Genomic DNA, 22,298 nt, shown 5'->3' with positions numbered 1-22,298 from the left:
TCCTGCCATGGCAAATGCCAATAGTAAATTCTGCCTCTGTTATGCAAATAGATATATAAAGAAAATTGTATGTGTTGTTTACATAGCTTTCATGAATTTTACCCATATGTGAATTTTACAAAGTGATTTAGCCACTTTGATATATCAAAAATAACATAACTAAATTGAAAGAGCATGAAAATGATCACGATCATCACTGTCGTTTCGTGGCATGGTGAAGAGAGAAAGAGTAGGCCTTGGAGCAAGTTAAGACCTATGTTCTGATACAAACTGGTCATGTGATCCTGGGACAATCATATCACCTCTAATGCTCTAGGTCAGAGATGTCAAAATATGCAGCCTGCCTTCAGGATTGCTATCCACCACACTCCAGAGTGCTGTCAGAACCAGATTAAAATGTAGTAAAACACAGATAATATTAATTCAATATGCACGCTGGAGGTATCCTTATATATGGTTTAGGGGCCCCATTTCCATCTGAGTTTGACAGCAATAAACCAGAATTGGTAGAGGGAGTTTCCTGTAGCCATGACTTAAAAAAATCAAGTCCTTTTTTCTAAAAACTGTGGTTACTTTTTACATAGCACTTTAAGGTTTTCAAAGCATTTTACACATTTGCAATGGTGGAAGCTGATTGAATCCTACTCCACTTAATTGAGAAGTTCACTTGGAGGAGCCTGGCTGGAAGCTCCCTTGGTGAAGCCTTCATTAAGTAAGAACACAGCCAGCTGAATTAGAGGTATGAACAAGGCTTAGACATCAATCAATCAAAAGGTATTTCAATGGGCAGGGGCAATCTGTTCAGATTGGTTGAGGGACTTGTTCATGCCCTGTGGGTCCTTCTATAAAACAGCCTGGGGGGAAGGGGGTTAGGTGGCGCAGTGAATAGAGCACTGGAGTCAGGAGGACCTGAGTTCAAATTTGACCTCAAACACTTAACACAAAACTAGTCGTGTGACATTGGGCAACTCAACCCCAATTGCCTTACCTTCCCCCCTCCAAAAAGCAAAAAAAGAAAACTCTTAAAACAAAACAAAACAGCCTATCGGAGATATTTGAGAATCTTTCAGCAAAAAGGAGAGCCTCCAGTCAAGTCACCTAAGCAAGTCTTCAATTCACTCCCACCCATTTATGTTTGTTATTTAATTTGAGCCTCACTACAACCCTGTGAGGTAAGTGCTATTATTATCTCCATTTTACACATGAGGAAAATGAAGCTTCCTCTTGAGAGGGACTGACCCAGGGTCATAATAGCAAGTAAGTGTTTAAGGCAGGGTTTAAACTCAGATCTTCTTGCCTCTAAGTTCAGTTCTCTGCTACATGCCTTAGGTATTATGCAAACCTCTTTACAACAGAAATTTGCAATTATGGTGTATGTCCACAAATTGCACACCATATTTTTAAAATTTTTTAACATAAAGCCTGGATTCAGTGTACTACCTACTTGTAAATAATACATTCACAGAGAAAGGTTTATTGCAAAAGGGAATGTTTTGCTTCTTAATACATTTGACTATAATATAAAATGTTATATCTTAATAAAGTTTGTTTTCAAAATGACAAGGTTTTCATAATTTTTTTCTTCCTGCCATGTCAAATGCCAATAGTAAAATCTGTCTCTTTATTATGCAAATAGATGCATAAAGAAAATTTTATGTGTTGTTTACATTGCTATTCATTCATGAATTTTACAAAGTGATTTAGCCACTTTGCTATATCAAAAAAATATTTTTTTTATTTCCTTTTTTTGTGGAAGGTGGCATATCTCTCCTCTTAATTGCTAAATCTAAGAGCTGCTTTTCAGTTTCTATTTTGTTTGATCTTCAAACGAGATTATTTGTAAAGCACTTAGTATACAGTATCTGGCATAGTGGATGTCTTATAAATGCTCATTCCCTTCCTCTTCTGGAAGCTTTTGACCTTGTCTCCCAGGCCTGTCTTCTGGACACTGTCCATTCAATTCAATCCTAATCCAATCTAGTCTAATCCATTTAAACAAATTAAGCACCTATGGACAATCTGAAGGATACAGTAATGTCTATTTTATGTCAAGGATTCAAGAGGAAGAGTGCTATGCTGGTTCCACTGTGAAAGCTTATGGGAGGATATTAACTATAGGCACAGGGGTGGATAAGGTGTCTCTTGGGGTGGCAATCAACATTGTTTTAAGCTATGCCCAATGGAATGACTGGAGTTTACTGAGCAGGGGTGAGGGTGTGACATGACTGGACCTATACTTTGGTGACTGAATGGAGGATGGATTGGAGTGAGGAGTCATCCAGATATGAGGTGATGAGGACCTGTACCAGAGTGGTAGCAATGTTAGCTATTGGGGGTGGGGGTGGGGTGTTAGGATGGTGGTAAGGGCAAGGGTATGACTCTCTCCAATGAAACTTCAGTTTCATATATCCACCTAGATGTACTCTTAGCAGTTCAAACTGTACTTGTTCCAAATTGAATTAATCTAACCTCCCACCCTAAACCCACAGCTCTTTCAGGAAAACAAACATTTGTGAAGCAATCACCATAGGCAAAGTACTTTGTTAAAGGATTGGAGATGCCAAGACAGAAATGAAACAATCCCTATCCTCAAAGACCTTTCATTCTACTGGGGAAAAATTCTAATCTTCCCTCCTATTATTGAGGATACCATCACCTTCCTAGTCATAGGAAGTAACCTCCAAATCCTCTTTGTCTCTGTCTTTATCTTCACCACCAGTAATCAATCAGTTCCCGAGTTTTGTTGTTTCTCTTGCATTTGGAACCTTGCCACTAATCTAGTTCAGATTGTTCAGATCTATCTTACTTGTTCTACTCTAATATTCTTCTAATTAACTTCCAGTCTACCGGTCTCTTTCCATATTTCACAGAGCTGCCAAATTAATCTTCTAAATCAAAGGTCTGAAAGGAAAATATCATGCCTCCACTCAAATCCCTTTAATAAATCCTTTTTAGAGGTAGCTAGGTGATACAGTAGATAGAGTGCTGGCTCTGGAATCAGGAATACTTGAGTTAAAATCCAGTCTCAGACACTTATTAGCTTGTGTGACCCTGAGCAAGTCACCTCTGTTTGCATCAGTGTCCTCAACTATATAATGAGAATCGTAATAGCACCAATCTCTCAGAGTTGCTGTGAGAATAAAATGAGATAATATTTGTTATGTACTAAGCACAATTCAAGGCCACAGTAGGCACTTAATAAATTCTTATTTCCTTACTTGCTTCCCTTTGTCTTTGTGACAAAACAAAATTACACAGCTTCCATGTGCTTCCAGTCATTTCACATTACTCTATTTACGAATCTTTGCTCCAGCCAGAATAGACTTCTAATTCTTGCCTCAAGTGGTCATTCAGTGGTCTTTCATGGTTGGAAGGTACTTCCTTTTCACTCTTGCCTTTCATTATCTTTATCTTTCTCCAAAGCTTAGCTCAGGTTCTGCCTTCTTGGTGAAGGCTTCCTGGATACACCAACTACTGCTTCTCTCTTCTTCCTCAAAATTCCTAAAGCTCTTTGATAATTTCTTTGCCCTTGATCACCTTATATTATACTTGAGTTCATATTGTACCTTTGCTCCTAAACCTCAAGCTTCTTGAGGACAGGGAGTGTTTATTATTTGTATGTGTGTGTATGTGTGTGTGTATAGTCCTTGTGCCTTGTACACAGTAGGTGCTTAATAAATAGTAGTTCAATTCAGCTGAGTTAATTGAATGTGGATTGTTGGTGAGTGAACATTATAAAGACAGGCCACAGCTCAATTTAGCTGCTCTGTGAATTATCAAGTTTTAGCTGAGGTGGTGATTTTGTAGTTCAGAAAAGCAATTCACCACACTTTGCTACTTATAAAGTCTGGTGTCTTTACATAATAACCCAGAGCAGTAATTTTGCTTCCACTGAGCTGGTCAGAGTCCTAATATATTGCAGTTTCCACTGGCCCAAGTACCAATCACCAAGAAAAATACCCTTCTTTCTACTACAACAAATCCTCCCCCCCAAAAAACCCTCCAAAATAAAATCCCAAAGCAATCAATACTTATAGGTAGCTATTGTTGTTTGTCCTTCATTCTTGAAGATGCCATGATTTGCAAATGGGTCCAATGGAAAGATTAGGATGACTAGAGATGGCCTAGGATGCAGTGGGAGGCTTTTTTCTATAGGCAGCTAAATACAACTACACTATACATAAATACTCTACTAAAAAGTATATCATTTTTGAGGCAGTGAGGTATTTGAGAAAGATTACTGGATTGAATCCTAGCTCTGTTACTTATTACTTATCTAGTTGGATTATGACTAGAGCTCTTCCCATAGTTTTCACTGGGTTCCCTTGGGAACTTTAGTGGGTATGTGTGGCTCAAAGCTGAAGGATTCAGTGTTTTGGGATGACTCAGCAAACCCTGAGTAGTCTCTTGGTTTTCCTCCTTTTCTCCAAAGCTTACAGTGGAGGGAAGGTAAGTGGAGACACTGTGTCCAAGTTGCATCAGAGGAGGAGTCAAAATGGTAGAGTAGCAGGAAGAACTATAGTTATCCCTCACCAAGATAGAGAAAATGGTACAGAACAAGTCTTGATTGGGAAATCCAAGAAAAAGTCTCTAATTTTATGTCTAAGTTAGCAAAGGAGTCAGAAAGAAAAGTGTGTGGACACTAGGGACAGAACTAGCCAGAAAGGGCTGTGCAGAGCATTCTGGTGCAAGAACTTAAAGAGGGATGGGGTTGTACAACAGGGATAAGAAGGGGTCTCTGACACATCCAGAGGGGACTGTTCTTGTGAAGTGTGCTAGAACAAGTGCTAACAGGTAGCTCAAGTCACTCACTACTCAGTTCCAGGTCACAGATCCAGGGCAAATTGAGAAGGGGACCTGGATTTAGGAATCTCAGGATAAGTAGTGGTCATGGGCCCTCGACTGTGTTCATTAAGGAATAAGTTTAGAAACAAATAGTAGTTTGTGGTTCACACCCTGGAAACAAACACTGGAGCTGAGTTGAAACTTTAAAATAAAAACACTGGAGTCAAGAAAAACATAAAAAAGTAGGGATAAGCAAACAATCATAACAGACTAAATAAGGATAAACTATTTACATTCTAATATGAGGAGATGCTGAGGTGTTCCCTTAGAGTCCTATCATTTATCAGGGAACACAGAGTCTAAAAAGACAGAGCACCACCTGGGTGTGGTTCTGTTATGTTTTGATGATTAAAAGAAGAATGGAAAGGGCAGAAGGGGAGAAGGAACCCAGTGAGGGGAAAAGGGAGAGGAAGGGTAGGGAAAATTGTTTAACATAATCAGTGTATGCCAGTAGAAAACACAAGGAGGAAAGGGCATGACTTGAACCTCATTCTCATCTGAACTGGTCAAAAGAGGGAAGAATACACATACATGTATACAACTGGGTACAGAAATACATTTTACTCAATGTGAGTGTGAAAATGTGAGAAGTGAGAGAAGAGAATAAGTACCACAGATTAAGGGAGGGATTAATCCTAAACAAAATAAACTCTAAGGAGGGTGGATCTTGAGGAGGGGTTTAAGAGAAATTCTTTATTTTTTCTTTACTATTTCTTTTTATTATTCATTAAAAGAATAAGAAGCTGTGATCATGCTCTGGATGAGAAGAGAGAAAAGGGGCAGAGAAGCACAAGCAGATTCATCAAATTTATGAGCACATGCCTTTTTTCTTACCACCATCTTCTTTATTATAAGGAGGGGGTGGGAAACAGAGAAGGAAAAGAATGGAGAAATATAGCCAATTCATGATTGTAAGTATGGCCATGAATGGCAAGGACTTACCCATGATACAAAAGAGGATAGCAGGATAGGTTAGAAAGCAGAATACAACAGTATGTCATTTACAAAGAATAGACAAAGCAGAAAAGATTCACACAATTATAATAAGGGGCTGGAGCAAAATCTAAGAACTCAATAAATTCAATGACTATATATGATTCCAGAGATCTGATGATAAAGAATGCTGGTTCTCTCCTGATAGAAAAGTGGTGGATTCTGGGTGTAGAATGAGATATATATTTTTGGATACAATGTGAGAATTTTTTTTTTGCTTGACTAGGCATATGCATTATAAGAGTTTCTTTTTTTTTTCCCCTGGGGAAGGGGAAAGTGGGAAGACAAAATGTATATTAATTGACAAAAAGTAAAATAGTTGCATTAAAAAAAGACAGAGATTTCCCGGAGTATGTTTTTAGTATGGGAGATAAGAACAAACAGAAATAATACATGGTAGTATGTGACAAATATATTAGAAAGATGCAAAATAATAAATATGAAGTCTATATGAGGTCTGAGAATGGAGGTAGAGGGATCAGTTAAGAGGCCTATTACAATGATCTAGGCAGGACACAATGGGGACCTTATTTAAAACTTAAACAGTTATATAAAGAAGGTGGAGGATGAATACAAAAACAGGGCATAGTCTTGTAAGAAGTGTCAAGAACACTAAAGATCAAAGTAAACTGAGTCTGAAAAGGAAAGGTAAGACAAAAAAAATGGGATTAGGGATTCAAATATTTGAAGGAAAATAGAAGGAACAAAGAAGTAATATAACTGCTGCTTCCAGTAGAAGGGAAAGTGATAAAAATTGGAGAATAGGGAGAGTTGCTCAGCTCTTATTTTTCTTGGCTTAGAAGACTGGTCTTTAAGATGGAAAGGAGAGTATAAAAATTAGTAACAAGGAGCGTTTATATTTTAATTTAATTTTTAATTTAATTATAATTTGAATTATACAGAGGAACAGTAAGGGAGGATTTAGTTGCTTTTGATGAATTCAAGTTATAGTTATTATAATCTGATGAGCTACATCATAGGACACTGAAAGAAATGGGACATGCTGATGAGCACCTGTCAGTCACCTTTGAAAGATCATGGAGAAAGGGGAGGTGCCACAGGATTGGAGAAGGCAAATGCTAATATAGCTAAGATCAAAAAGGCAAGCATTAACTGGGAAAATATCATTGCAATAAGTTTCTCGATAAAGGCCACATTTCCAAGATATACAAGGAACTGATTTAAATTTATTAGAATGAAGGCTATTTCCCAATGATAAAATGGCCAGTGAATATGAAAAGGCAGTTTTCAAGGGAAGAAACCCAAGGTATCTGCAGTCACGTAAAAAAATGCTCCAAATCACTATCAGAGAAATGCCAATTTGAACCTGTCAGGTTCAAACCTGTTATTTTGGCAAAGTTGATAAAACAGAATAATGACAAATGTTGGAGAGGTCGTGGGAGAACAGACATATCGATGCTTTATAGGTGGAATTATAAAAGGTACAACTATTCTGTCCCTTTTTTTTTTTCATAAGCAAATGCGGCTAAGTAACTTGCTCAAAGGTTACATGGCCAGGTGTTTCTGGGTAGGTGCTAAGTGTCTGAGCCCGGATTTGATCCCCAGGTCATCTCAACACTGGGGCCGGTGCTCTTACTCATTGTGCTACCTGGCTGCCCCAATGGTACAACTATTCTGGAAAAGAAATTTTGAATTATAGGCCACTATGCTCTTTGACCTTTGAATCAGTACTACTATTAGGCCTCAAAGAAAGAAGAAAAAGTCATATATTAAAAAAAAATATTTGTAGCAGCTCTTTTTTTTTGTAGTGGCAAATAACTACAAACTGTGGGATGGGATCCTATATGAATGTAATAGAATACTACTGTATTGTAATAAATGAAAGAGAAACCTGGGAAGACTTATATGAACTGATGCAGAGTAAAGAGCAGAAGCAGTACAACAATTTAAACAGTCATTTTAAAGATGAACATTTCTGAAGGACTTGAACTCTGAATGCAGTGATCAATCATGATTCCAGAAAACTAAATGATGCAGAATGGGGCCCATCTCATGAAAGAGAGATGATGGATTATATAAAAAACGTGAAACACATTTTTGGACAGGGCAATGTGGGAATTGGTTTTACTCAATTATGCTTATATGATACAAGGTTTTCGTATTTCTAAGTGGCATAATGAATAGAGTGCTAGGTCTAGAGTTAGGAAGACCTGAATTCAAATTCCATTTCAGACACTTAGAAGTGTGTGATCCTGGGTAAATCACTTAACTTCTGTCTGTTTGCTCATCTGTAAAATTGGGATAATAATAGCACCTACCTTCTAGGGTTTTTGTGAGGATCAAATGAGATAATAATTGTAAAGCTCTTAGCACTATATAAATGTTAGCTATTATTATTATCATTATTTCAGTACTTAGGGAGAGGCAGAAGGGAGAAAAAACATGCTTGATAATTGAAAAAAAAAAGAAACTTAAGGCCCCTCCCCCCTTTTTTAAAGCAGCATCAGAGAAGACTGGCCACTGAGGTTGGAAGGGCTACCTAGTGAACAGACTTTAAGGAGGGACCCCATATGGGGTCACAAAAAATTTGGCAATAGTAAAAGTCTTTTGAACATGCAATGATAAAAAAATTAATTAAAAATCAGAAATGTAATGAACCCAAGGTGTTTCTGGCAGCACTTGCCCATGTTGAATCACACAACTTCACTGTAGCATTGGTTCTGAGCACAAAACGTGTTCATTTTGCATATGTCCTCAAGCCAGACAATGCCAACGAACATAGCCTAAATGTGAAAAGGGGTCGTAAGTGGAAAAAGTTTAAGCCCTACTCTATAGACCTTTCTTTTTTCTTACCTTCTGAATGTATCAGAGCTTCTACCTGGATTTCCTGCAAGAGGTGAAATGGTAAACTGTTTATACCTTGCCAGCCAACACATTCTGGCCTAGATCAGTTTGAGACATGATCTTGTAGACTCTTCCGCTTTGTGTTTCTTTCCTGAGAGTATGAAACCAAATGACAATACTGGGATGGATATTTGTTATCTTAGTGGCAACTAAGTTTAAGAGGCTCTGAGGTTTTATCTCTCACACTGTAAACTGGTATAGATGACAAAAGGTTGAAATATTCCATCCAAATAGTATGAGGGGTTGTGGGAAGACAGGCACACCATTTTTAGTGAAGCTGTGACAACCATTTTGGAAAGCAACCGGGAATTATGCAAATAAAACAACAAAAATGTTCTTTGTCTCAGAGGTTCTATTATTAGATTTTTACCCTAATGAGGCCCCTGATAAGAGCATCTCTGTCCATACCAAAATGTTTATAGCAGCATTTTTGTGAAGTAAAGAATTGTAAACAAAGTAGGTACTCACAGATTATATATGAATGTGAATATTATACAACAAATATGATAAAGTATGGAGTGATCGATATGAACTGATGTTGAGTGACGTAAGCAGAGCCAAGAAGATAATTTACACAGTGACTATATGATGTAAACAAAAAGAATAATCACAGATACACAAACAAAAGAAAAAATGAATGCTGCAAAATTATGAAGTAGAAGCATGGCTTGAAAGAAGACATGAGAAAATATTCCTACTATACCCCTTTGAAGAGTTATGAGAACCGCAAGTATTGTACATTGTAAATATTTTTGGATTTTCTTTTGTCTTAAAAAAACTTATTTGTGATATGGGATGGCTCTTTGAAAGGGAGATGGGGAGTGATACTGGGGGAAACTGTAGTGATGTAAAGAAAAACAAAGTACATCTGCTGGAATACTACTGTAATGTAAGAAATGATGTGCTGATTGATTTTAGAAAAACATGGAAAGACTTGGATGAAAGGTGAAATGAGCAGAATCAAGAGAACATTGTCTACAGTAACAGAAATATTGTACAAAGAACAACTGAGAACGACCTAGTTATTCTGAGAATTATAAATAATCAAATCAACTAAAAAGGGCCTATCAAGAAAGATGTTGTTTACCTCCGGAGAAAGAAGTATGCATAGTATAGTTTTACATATATTTATAAATCTGTGTCAAATGGTGGCCTTCTGTAATGTGGGGTGGGGGAGAGAAGTAGACAGTTGGGAACTTAGAATGTAACAACAAAATTAAATTAAAAATACAACAATAATTGAATTAAAAAAAAGCTCCTGGGAGGTGGTGGAGAAAATGACCATGGAAGAGCAGCTAGTTGGCTAAGTAGACAGAGTACCGGCCAGGGAGTCAGGAGGACCTGGGTTTAAATCCGGTCTCAGACACTTGATACTTATTAGCTGTGTGACCCTGGGCAAGTCACTTAATCCTGACTGCCTTTCAAAAAGCAAAAAAAGAAGAGAAAATGATCATGGGAAGAAGGAAGATCCTAACCGCTGGCCTAGCTTACCAAAAGATATGTACTTTGAGGGAGATAGTACAGAGCTGGAGAGAAAAATGCAATTCAGAAATCTTGTAAAATGCTTCACATTTGATGTTTTGAAGCATCAGACTCCTAGAAGAGTATATGGAAGTTACTGCTGCTTGCTTAAGTTTTTTGCTGATGCATATCTTTTTTTTTTTTTTGTCTTTTGTGTTTTTTAAGAATTTGCTTTGTATGGAAAAATAGCTATATTATTCTTGATTTCTACTATGCTGGATGGTTTCCAACTACATCCCTTAGAAGAGCTCAGGAGCTAAATTCAAGTTTAAGTGGTTTTCCCTGTGCCCTGGGTAGAGGTAGGGGTATAAAGAGCCAGAATAATAAGAAATAATAAGAAAAAAAGCCTGACTCCTGGAGAGTCCAGGCTCCCCTAGGACCAAACCCAGTCTGTGCAAATGGTTCCAGAGCTAAGAGGGCAAGGGCCCCATTCTTCCTGGATCTAGCAGGACTTCTGTGCATGTGAGTTCACCAATGTGGCCTTAGGTAAATCATTTAACCTATTTTGGGTCTTGGTTTTCAAATCTAAACTAAACTCTCTTTACTTCCTGTGTGACCTTGGACAAGTCTCTGAACCCCCTTAGGGCTCAGTTTCCTAGGGAATTTCATTATACAGCTTCTGAAGTCCATTGAAGTGTAGATTTATGATCTTATGATCTTTAAGGCCTCTTCCACCTCTAAATTATATGATCCTATAATCTTAATGGACTGAATATTTTGGGAAACATTGGCGATATGAATTTTTCTTTCCTCCAACAGAATTATTGTATAAATATAGGTAAAGTTCTTGCCCTAGACACTGAAATGAGTTTTTATACAGAATTAAATATTCATAGGATCCTAGTATATCTTAAAATAGGATTCTGTCATACTTTTCTATGAACGAAAAATTCTCTAGTGCTATTAAAGAAGTTCCTTTTTCTTTGCTTTATGAGATTGAACAATTTTATTAGTACTCCAAACCACTCTGATCACTGGAATTTTTCTAAATGAATATAGTTGTAATTCAGTACTGAGATATTAAAATAATCCATCTCTTCCTTTGCCATGTAGAGAAAACTCAAAAGATGCTTATTCTCTTCTCCTAGAAGGTTAATAAATGAACTTGCCTAGTCTAAAAGAATGACTGACATGCCATAGGAAGTGTATACAAGTGTGGAATGATGATTTCATTTACATGACCACAAGGGAAAATAGTTATACTTGCCCCAAAAGGAAAGGAAATGGAGGGAAACTACTAAAGAAATAATTTTTATTCAAATGAATTTTTAAAAAATGAGCAGCATGTTATAATCTGGGTAGGATATAAATTTTGTCCATTTTGTTCTTCAAGAGTCAATAGCTAGGGAGCAATTAGGTCTTTCTAGACCTAACTAGATAGAAAGAACACTGGCCCTGGAAAAAAATCAGGGCTTGGACAATTAGTAGCTTGTGTGACCCTGGCCAAATCACTTAACCCTGACTGCCTTAAAAAAAGTCATTTACTAGATAAGTTTTATCTTTGAGTGATTATGTATTTCAAAGGGAAAAGTCCTTAATGTACAAGTATTCTATGTAGTGATGTCATCTGCTGATAACCTCTGAAGAACTTGTCCCTGTTACTGGCTAACCCCTGAGGCAAATCTGAGGTTGACAGCCATTAAATGGTTAAACAAAGCTATCTTTGTGGTCACATATGTCATAGAATCTTGTATGATTTTAATATGTGTGTGGGAGACACCCTGAGGAGAGCTTTTAAGGCTTCCTTTTGTATTCCCCAGTCAAATACATTCTGAAATCCTTAAAGTACACGGTACAGTGGGGAAAGCACTAATATTTGAAGTTAGAACTGGGTTTGAGTCTTGGCTCTGAGACTTAATTTCTTTGTAGCACCATCTAAATCAATTAACTATTTAGTGTCCTCATGTATAAAATGAGGATAATGATTCCTCTCAGTGTTATAAGAAAAGTGCTTTATAAATCTTAAAGCACTATAAATTCAAGCTATCACTATCCCTGTGAGGCACATTCAGTAATAGAGATCCAGCTCTGGTATTAGGAAATCTTGCCTCTGATACAGACTGGCTGTGTGACTGAGGAATTCACTTAAGGTTCCCTGTCCCAGGCAATTCTTGGAGAATGTGAGTTGTGGAACAAGTTCTGTTCTGCCTTGGTAGAGTTTCCTCACTAGGAGTTCCCCATGTCAGTGACATTATAGGTTCAGAACAAAAAATCATTATCATTTCAAGTAATAAGCACAGTGAGATCATAAATATTCATTACCTCTCAGCTGTATGACTTTGGGTTAGCACATGCATAGTATATGTATATATAAAAGCCGTATCTTTCACTTAATGACTCATTTCTTACTTGCACAACCAGGAGGGTAAATGGCAAATGGACCTTCTTCAATCCAGATAAAGTATAATATAGGTCAGAAAATGTGCATTACAAACTTGTCACTTGGACATTTTGGAGATAACAGCCAGTTGTTAATCACCCTACTATTAAGTTTATTTGGAGTCATATACATGACAATACAATACAAAGTCAAATCATATACATGACTCCAAATAAATTTTTCTCCCTGGAGAAAATAAATTTAATATTTGTAATACACCAATAGTGTTTGCTCTGAATACTAAGAGTAATTAAAATAGATGTCTACAGCCCTCAGAATTCTGCCTTTGTGATATCTGGGAAGGACTACTGGAGTTTGCTCTACCTGGGGCTAAAGAGTATTCTGAAGTTTTGAATGAAAAGCAGCCCAGAGATCTATCAGTGAGTTGTGCTTCTGGTGTATACCATACTTGTATTTATCATCTCTACTTCTGGATTCAAGACAGTGATTTTAGTCAAAGAAATTCTTCCCTTTGTGATTTTTTTGGTAGATGAGAAACTATTCTCAAATACTTTGAAGTTTATTTTCTGAAGGGAAAGGGATGGGATTCTGAGGCTGTTTCCCACACAATGATGATGGGACCAAGGATTATATTGATTACAGAAAGCCCACAGCAAAGGGTTTGAAAGAAATCAACTAGGGCTAAAAGAAGTCATGCTCTCAGAACATAAGAAATTGCTATTATAATAAAAAAAAAGCAGCAAGGCATAGTGAAGAGTCAGACTCGATTTGGAGTCAGAAGATGTGGGTTCAAATGCTGATTGTGCCATTTACAACCTACATGACTTTGGGAAAGTCACTTAATCTTGTTTGGTCACAATTTCCTCATTTGTAAAATAAGGGGAGTTGGGGGGGATTAGATTATTTTTAAGGTCCCTTCTAGCTCTAAGTCTTGGATCCTATGATTTCTTCAGACTACTGATAAACAGTGAAATTAGAACTAAGCATAGATTGGGCTTGTAGAAATCTGGCACAAGTCAGAATATTTTTAAAACATTAAAATGTAAGACTGGACACATTATTTGTAAAGATGCTGTTTTATGACTTTATATTCAGCAGACATAATGGCATTTGTTACTAAGTATATTTCAGATGTGATAGTGAACAAGATGATTCTAAATTTTTCCAAATGGGATGTTAAGGTACTACAGAGAAAATACCTGTAATTTGTAATCAGGAGTTTATACTCTTTTAAACCAAAATTTGCTTCCAGTTTTTGAAGTGATAAAAAATACCTCCTTGTACTTCAACAGGAGTTTATACTCTTTTAAACCAAAATTTGCTTCCAGTTTTTGAAGTGATAAAAAATACCTCCTTGTACTCCAAATTGGAGTACAATGAATCAGACCTGGGGAGCTAAGTGCTTTCAGTGCAACTTTAGAGCTGCTAAGGCCCCAGTTGTGTTAGGGCTATAGTAAGCCTGGAATCCTGCAGCTACTTCAGGAGGGGTGATCTTTATAGAGTTAGTATAACAGACTGTTGCATAAATTGATTTGGAGCTCTTTCTTGAGTACAGACTATCTGTAAGGATGGTCCTGGAGAAGCAAAGTTAAGTCAAGTAGAAATTTAAAAAAATATATCTGATGGGAGCTAGAAAACTACCTATTTTGGATTAAACTACCACTTGGATTTGGGCCCAAACAGGTCCTCTACTCACCTAAACAGTATCCCTGAATAGCTCTCAGTAGCACTGAAGGTGCCCTAGATTTTGGGTCAATGGACAAGGATCTACTTGAGGGTCTTGTCAGATGCAAGGGCAATAAAAAACAGACTGACCATATGGCAGGGAGTTACAATGGGGACATAAGTCCTCCTTTTCCTACCTTTTCCCCCATGGATACACCCCCTGATGTGATGATGACATCCGCACGACTAATACCTTCATTCAAGGCATTGAGTAAGTCATCTGGGCTGTAAGAAAATTAAAATAAATTAACATGTAGAAAAAATATTCAGATATAGTACACAATTAAAATAAACCCACTTTATTGTTTGAGCAAACATTGAGCACCAAGGCATGACTAGGCACTGAAGGTAATATACAAAAGTATATAGCTGCATATACACACAAGTACATCATACATAAGCATAAGACCTGTTCCCTACCCTTAAGAAGCATTTAATTTGGTTGAGGAAAAAAAGACCTATGATATTTTTGTTCAAGCATTATAGAATTAAGTTCCAAAATGAGTTATATATTGATATAAATGATAGTGATGTTAAGGAAGACATTATGGAAGAGGTAGGCCTTGAACTACACACTGAAGGGAAGACTGGACATAAGAGAAGGAACAATGTTATTCCTGGTACTAGTACTGTCATGAATAAAAGCTTAGAGTTATGACTAAGACAGGAGTGTTTGCAGCCTGTGCCTAATAAGCTTCCATGGACTTAATGATCATTTCTTTACATATCATTCCCAGATCTAGTTATCTACACATAGTCTGGATATAGTCCTGCATTACCAACTGATTACTGGACATTTTGATCTAGGTATCCTACAGGAATCTAAAATGTGACATAGCCAAAACAAAATTCATTATGTTTCCTTTTATTCCTTCCATTTTATTGTCCACAGAAACTAGTCCAAATCTTCTCCTCTCAAGCCTCTCACCTTTCCCCCCTGACAACTTTCAGAGGACCTTGCCTCTGACCTTACTGAAGAAAATGAAGATTATTCAATATCTTTCTTGTCTTCTCCATATTTCAAAACTGATTGACATTTTTCCTGAATTTTCTTTTTTCTCCTAGTTTCTGATAATATATAAGATAGCTCTTCTTCTAGCCAAAGCCAACCCCTCTATATATTATGCCTTCTATCTCCAAAGCCAACCCCTCTATATATTATGCCTTCTATCTTCTATCCAGTTCTGTCTTCTACAGCAGATTTCCCCCATAATCATCCTCTCTGGCTCTCCCGTCCTCTGTCCTTCCCTCTCTCAGGTTTAATTATCATTTCTATGCAAATGACCACAAGATCTATACATCCCTTGAATTTCAGTCCTACATCACCAATTGCCTACTAGACATTTAAACTGGATGCCCCATAGCCAGCTTAGGCCCAACATGTCCTAAAGGAAACTCAATAAAATTTCCCACTATATATATACTTCTTCTAAACTTTCCTACTTTTTTTGAAGGTACTATTTTTTCTTCCAATCTCCCAGTTCTGTAGTCTTGTTATCCTTGACTCCTTGCTCTCTCATGGCATATATTTAATTAGGTGTAAAATATTGATATTACTAGTTTGAGGTCATCTCTTACATACCTATCTTTTCTTCTACTCACACGGCCATCGGTCCAGTTCAAATCTGGCCTCAGACACTTGACACACTTACTAGCTATGTGACTTTGGGCAAGTCACTTAACCCCAATTGCCCTCCAAAAAGCCAAATAAATAAATGCTTGTTTATTGATTTTTTTTAAGTCATATAAAACATTTCTATATTAGATATATGTTGCAAAAAAATAAAGATTGGTTAAAAACAATGTGCTTCAATCTGCATTCAGAGTTCATCTAGAGATAGATAGCATTTTTCATAATGAGTCATTTGGAATTGTCTTGGATCATTGTTCAATAAACATTCATTAAGTGCTTACTATCTGACAAGCACTGTTCTGAGTGATGGGGACACAAAAAGCAGCAAAAGACCCTAAAATAGTGTACAGTCTCATGGGAGAGACAACCAATGGTTACCCTTGTAAGATAAATGAAAGTGAGAAGTTGAGAAGAATATGGAGGCATGAATCTGAGTGACTAGAATAGAAGGTCTGGTTTGGGAAGAAATCAACCAAACAAGCACTTATTAAGTACCTACTACGTGCCAGGTCTATTCTAAGCACTGTGGACACAAATACAAAGAATGAAATTCCATAATCCCAAGAAACTAGTCTATCTAGGGAGACAAGTGTATGTATAAGTATATACAGAATAAGGGTAAAGAAAATAAATACTAGTTACAAGGGGAAGAGCATTATCAATAGAGGATCAAGAAGGACTTCATGTAAAAGGTGGGTCTCCAAGCTGCTTTTTTTTTTTTTGTCTTTTGGAGGGCAATTGGGGTTAAGTAACTTGCCTAAGGTTACATGACTAGTTTTTTTGTGTGGGTGTTAAGTGTCTCAGGCTGGAACCGAACTCGGGTCCCTCTGACTCCTGGGCCAGCGCTTTTACTCACTGCGCCACCCCACCAAGCTGATTCTTTTTTTGGTGGGCAATTGGGGTTAAGTAACTTGCCCAAGGTCACACGGCTAGGGGTGTGTGTGTGTGTGTGTGTGTGTGTGTGTGTGTGTGTGTTAAGTGTCTGAGATCAGGTCCGAACTCAGGTCCTCCTGACTCCGGGGCCAGCACTCTACTCGCTGTGCCACCTAGCTGCCCCCTGCCAAGCTGATTCTTGAAGGAAAACAGGGATTCTGTGAGGTGTAAATGAGAAGGGAATGCATTCCTGGTATAAAGGATAGCCAGTAGTAACAAAGACATAATAGAAACAGGAATGCAGTGCTGACTAGACTGGGGAACAGGGTGTGGGAAGGAGACAAGGATGAAAAGGTAGATTGGGACCAGTATGGGAAGAGCTTTAAAAGCTCAACAGAGGAATCTATATTTGATCCTAAAAACAAAAGGAAGTAATTATTAGTTTTATGGTCATATCTTTTAAGAAAATTCATTTTTGGGATGACTTGGTGGTACAGTGAATAGAACACCCGCCTTGGAGTCAGGAGGACATGAGTTCAAATCTGGCCTCAGACACTTAATACTCACTAGCCATGTGACCTTGGGCAAGTCATTTAACCCCAACTGCCCTGCCCTCTCCAAAAAAAGCAAAAAAAAAATCATTTTGGCCACTGTGTAAGGCTTCCCCACTCAAGTAGGGAAGAGATTTGAGACAGGGAGAAGCAGTTAGGAAGGAGCTGCAGTAATCCAGGTGAGGGGTGATATATGTGTTGCTTCCCCTGAAGTGTTTCCTTGAGATCAGAGATCTCACTTTTGTCTTGTGCTTGACACACAGTAGGCCTTAATTGAGATAGGCCTTGACAGAGTGAAAGACTCAAAACAGACAGAAATAGGGTGTGGTTAGAGAGGCAAGATAAGACTCAGGTTGTGGAACAATTTAAATGTCAAGCTGATGAATCAGTTCTCTAGTCTACAGGCAATGGAAACTCAAGGGAGTTTTTTTTTTTTAAGCAGAGTAGTTACACGATTAAATCTGTATTTTTTTTTAAAGCAATTGCAGTTAAGTAACTTGCTCAAGGTTACATGGACAGGTGTTTCTGGGTGGGTGCTAAGTGTCTGAGCCCGGATTCGATCCCAGGTCATTCTGACTCTGGAGCCGGTACTCTTACTCGCTGTGCTACCTGGCCGCCCCTAAATCTGTATTTTTAAAAAAGACTAATCTAATAGTGATGGTAAATATGTATTGGAATGTTTTTCCCTGGATTCAGGTAACAGGGAATAGTTAGGAGGCCTATTAAAATAGTTCAGGGATGGGATGACTAGGGCTGCCTTAGGTATAGTGCAGGTAGTGGGAATAGAAATAAAAAAAATGCTTACATGTAAGAGATATTCAGAGGAATTAACACATTCAGGGCACTGGGTTTGGAGCAGAGAGAACTGGGTCAGAATCCCTGCTCTAATATTTACTAGTCATTGGACTATGGTCAAGTCACTTTTCTCTGAGCGCCCTCATCTACAAAATGGAAATAATAATTATCATATACTTACCTCACAGGGATGGAGTGGGAAGGGGAGAGGAAGGATGGGAATGAACCCAGACCTGTGATATCATTAGTATAGAGAACTTCTGATCAGCAAACGCTTTCCACCAATGAAAAGTAAGCATCTGCTTTACAACTTAGAGTCTTAATTTCCTGGGGGCACTTAGAGGTTAAGTAAAGGTTAAGTTAAGAAAAAAAAAACAACAAAAAACTTAACCCAAGGCTCCACAACTAGCATGTGGAAAAGGTAGGATTTCAATTCAGGTTCTTCTGATTCTGAGGTTACCTCTCTATCCATTATATCAGACTGCAGAGCCTTTTGAAACTTAGGAGTCATAGGTGTGAATTATTATGATTATTTTCCATTATTACTATTATGGAAGCACCTTAAGATCCCCCACTTCCCACCCCTGATCCCTTTTTTGGAAATACTGAGAAATCAGTGGTAAGAACTGTAAAAAGAATGAGAAGAAATTAAGGTAGCTTAAATTGGCACATTACAGACATGAAACTTAATTAAAAGATAATAAGATTATTTCAAAAGTAGAAAATTAAAAAAGCAACTTTGCTAACGGCAAACATTAACTGATCCAGAGGCCAGCACAGTGACTCAAAGTTTTAATTCATCAACAGAGGCAAGATGGAACCCTTCACTTAAACAGGGACCAACATTTTGGTGTCAGTTTTGGTAGTCTCCAGGAAGAGTTAAATAAAAAAGCAGTCAAAAAAGAGAAAAAAGTCCAGACTGTCAAAATTATAACAAATTTAAAGAACTTTTATACTTGGCAACCTAAAAAAACAGCGAGACAGACAGGGATTGCCATGCCTGTAAAGCTATGTACACCACCTGAAAAAATGCTGAATTTTAGAAATGAAGTAGATTACTTAGAATAGGAAAACAATCTCTTATCACTTAAGAAATTCACAAAGAGCTCCAGACACAAATGGGCAATGGAGGGAGTCTGGGCCCTGATATGAGGACCCTGGGAAGGATATAGCTGGTATTGCATAGGCTCTTTCAGATACTTGATTCTCTTAGAAAACCAATATGGGTGGTGGGAGAAGGGGGGGGGGGGGAATTAAGTACCGGAGAGAGTTTAATCTAGATTAGTGGAAAAATTCCTATATCTGGTAGGGAAAAGGGAATTGGTGAACTTTCTGGCCTTTATAATCATTCATTAATAGTAGGCAAAAAAATTAAAGGGAGAGTATAGTTGCAGTGCATGATAAAATTTGTTGGGTTACAGAAAGTACACTCTCCACAGTTATAGCTCCACTGAACAAACATTATTATATAGATTCAGAATGTCAATTTTGTTACAAATATGGCTAAATGGATCACATGACTGTCTATTAACTATCTGACTGGCAGAATAATGTTATTTTAAAGTTCCAATTACCCTGGAATTAGACCATCTTGATCCTAGATAACTTCCTTAATCTTAATAGCCTTCTGGTCACTATCCAGCAAATTAAAAGCTGGAAACTTAAAGTCAGTTTGAACACTGTCTCCATTCACTATGTTGCTTTCTGCAACCCATACAACCTGCTCTCAAGCACAGCATGCTATCTGGTATACTGTTACAACATATGGAAGAGTTCTTTTCTTTAGTTTATTGTTTTGGTGTATCTGATATATTTAAGTAAAATGAAGAGAGATCTTTATTTACCACTGTGAGTGGTATATGTTACCACTGATTAGCAGGTGTAAAATGATATTCTAGATCAGATCTGCATAACATGGCAGTAGGTAGGGGCCAAATTTAAATAGGCTAAACTTCTCCAGGCCTCTGATAGGTTAGACTAGAGACAGAATCACTATAGTTGGTTGCTGCAGGTCACGTGACAAACAGGAGAGTGTATGGTGAGAGCCCTACATTTTTCACAGGCCTCCTGAAATACTTTGGCGAGCAGGCCATCTGTTCTCGATTAATAAACATCAATTATGCTTTATACTGTTTTGTGCTGAACACAAAAGGGGGAAATGTGGAAACACCCTAAAATTCCCCTCTTTTCCCTCATTTCCTTTTACAGAGACATGAAGAAATAATTTTTACTCAGTTTTCTAATTTGAAGCCTTTGGACTCAACTGAATAAAATAAACCTTGTCAATTTTAATCAAATACCAAGAAACCAGTGTCCTAGCCTGAAAATTTTTTGTAATATCCTTTTCAAAGGCCTACCAGTTTCTAAAGGTAAACTAAGTCAAAGTTCAGAAAAGAGCTCTGATATACCTGAAGAAAGAATTATGCTGGTGGCTAGATAAAGACAAAATTATGGGGGTATCTAGACAAAGAAATCCTTTTGACTAATCAAGAGGTTCCCCAATTTATTAGGCCTACTTCCCCCTTTAAAAAAAATTATTCAGTGTCTCCCTGGATCTAACCCTTAAACATTTAAAAAAATATTTGTGTCATTAAAAAAGAATAAAATATATATATATAATTTTAAATGATGCAGCTTATATTTAAATAATTTATTGCAAATTTGTGGGTTTTACCACAATATTGCATCATGTAACTGTATAGTATCATATTGTAAACAAGTCATTACATGCACATATTCTTGCCAATGCATGTTGGACTTCCCAACAATGCCCAACAGGCTTGCCTGACAGTACTTGCTTGTTTAAAACTGTCAGTGAACTTGACCACTGATGGGTTATAACTTGCATTTTGTGTATTTATTTGGAAAATAACGTAATCACTACAACTTTAACTCTGTTACACAACAGATGAAACATGTAGGAATAGTTTTTCAAAAATATCTTCTCTTCTTTCTTTGTTCTTCCCCTGCCCCTTCTTTTTGTTCAATGCCTCCCAATTGCACCAAGGCTACTATCATCCCCCGGGATTGTTCCAGTGCCCCTGGGGGGTGGTATTGCCCACTTTGGGAACCTATGGCACTAATCCAATTAACAGTAATCCTTCCCATGCCTTGACTTTGTTAGGAAAATGGTTCTCTGGGGTGTACAAAATTTTCAATTACTATTATTTTGTTTGATAAGTCAGTAACTCTTTTCTGAACTCTAATTCCTTGTTATATCTTGGGATTGTTGTCTTTTTTTGCAGAGTTTTGTCTGTTTCTAAATACCATAAAAAGTATACTGACCTTGCTCAGGCAGCCGATTTCAAGTGAAAGGGGTAGCTCTGCCCTTTGAATCTCCCTCCAAGTGGCAATGTTTGTAAATACACACACGTATACCTATATATGGATGTGTATGTATATATGTATAGGTAGTACATATAGACATATATGTGTGTATATCTATATCTACATCTCTAAATCTTTATCCCTCTCTATTTAAATGTCTCTGACAGATCTAAAATGAAAGGGACTAATGTCGACCCCCTCCCCCCCAATTATGTGAGGAAGTAGAAATAAAATAAACACTTTAAAGTTGGGAAGAAATAAAAATTCTAAGTTTGGGAAGATCACTAGAACCTGACAAAACACATAGAAAAGAAATTTGTGCTGGTGAGACAGATTTAAAGATGTTCAGGAATCAATGTTCAAGGTAGCTCATAGAAGGGAAAATTCTAAAATAATGGGATATAATAACATGATGTTCCTATTGGCAATAGGAACCAGCTTAGAAGGCCTCCTTTCTTATTTCTAACATATCTTTATGAAGTATTTATATGAATTTATATTATCCATGATGACCACATGAGGATGGAACTTGCAGCTTTCTTTGCAGATTTTCTAAGGTAGGTAACAAAACAGTCATACAACTCACTGAAAAGTATAAAGAATGTAAGATCCTGCTGTCTATTCTTAATTTTTTAAAAAGTTTGATTCAGTAAAACAAAATATTGACTCATCTTCCTGAGTTCAAACCTGGCCTCAGACACTTAATAATTATGTGACCCTGGGCAAATCACTTAACCCTGTTTGCCTTAGTTTCCTCATCTGTAAAATGAGCTGGAGAAGGATCTGGTATCCTTGTCAAGAGAACCTCAAATGAAGTCACGAAGTTAGA

At 37.3% G+C, this 22,298-nt stretch overlaps 1 protein-coding gene across 1 annotated transcript in view; it reads right to left on the bottom strand.

The window, feature by feature from the left end:
• GPHN (gephyrin) overlaps positions 1-22,298 on the bottom strand; it is a 415,464-nt gene that overhangs the window by 27,088 nt on the left and 366,078 nt on the right. Inside the window, exon 14 of the mRNA XM_069082448.1 lies at positions 14,428-14,515. Within this exon, the coding sequence (XP_068938549.1) occupies positions 14,428-14,515 (88 nt within the window). The remainder of the gene's footprint in view (positions 1-14,427; positions 14,516-22,298) is intronic.

The sequence above is a fragment of the Petaurus breviceps genome, unplaced genomic scaffold (genome assembly GCF_028583685.1).
Source record: "Petaurus breviceps papuanus isolate PSGF00001 unplaced genomic scaffold, PetGlider_PUasm1.0 166, whole genome shotgun sequence".
Taxonomy (NCBI): Eukaryota; Metazoa; Chordata; class Mammalia; order Diprotodontia; family Petauridae; genus Petaurus; species Petaurus breviceps.
Note: the sequence above shows the minus strand (reverse complement) of the source record. Positions and strands in the feature narration are given on the sequence as shown.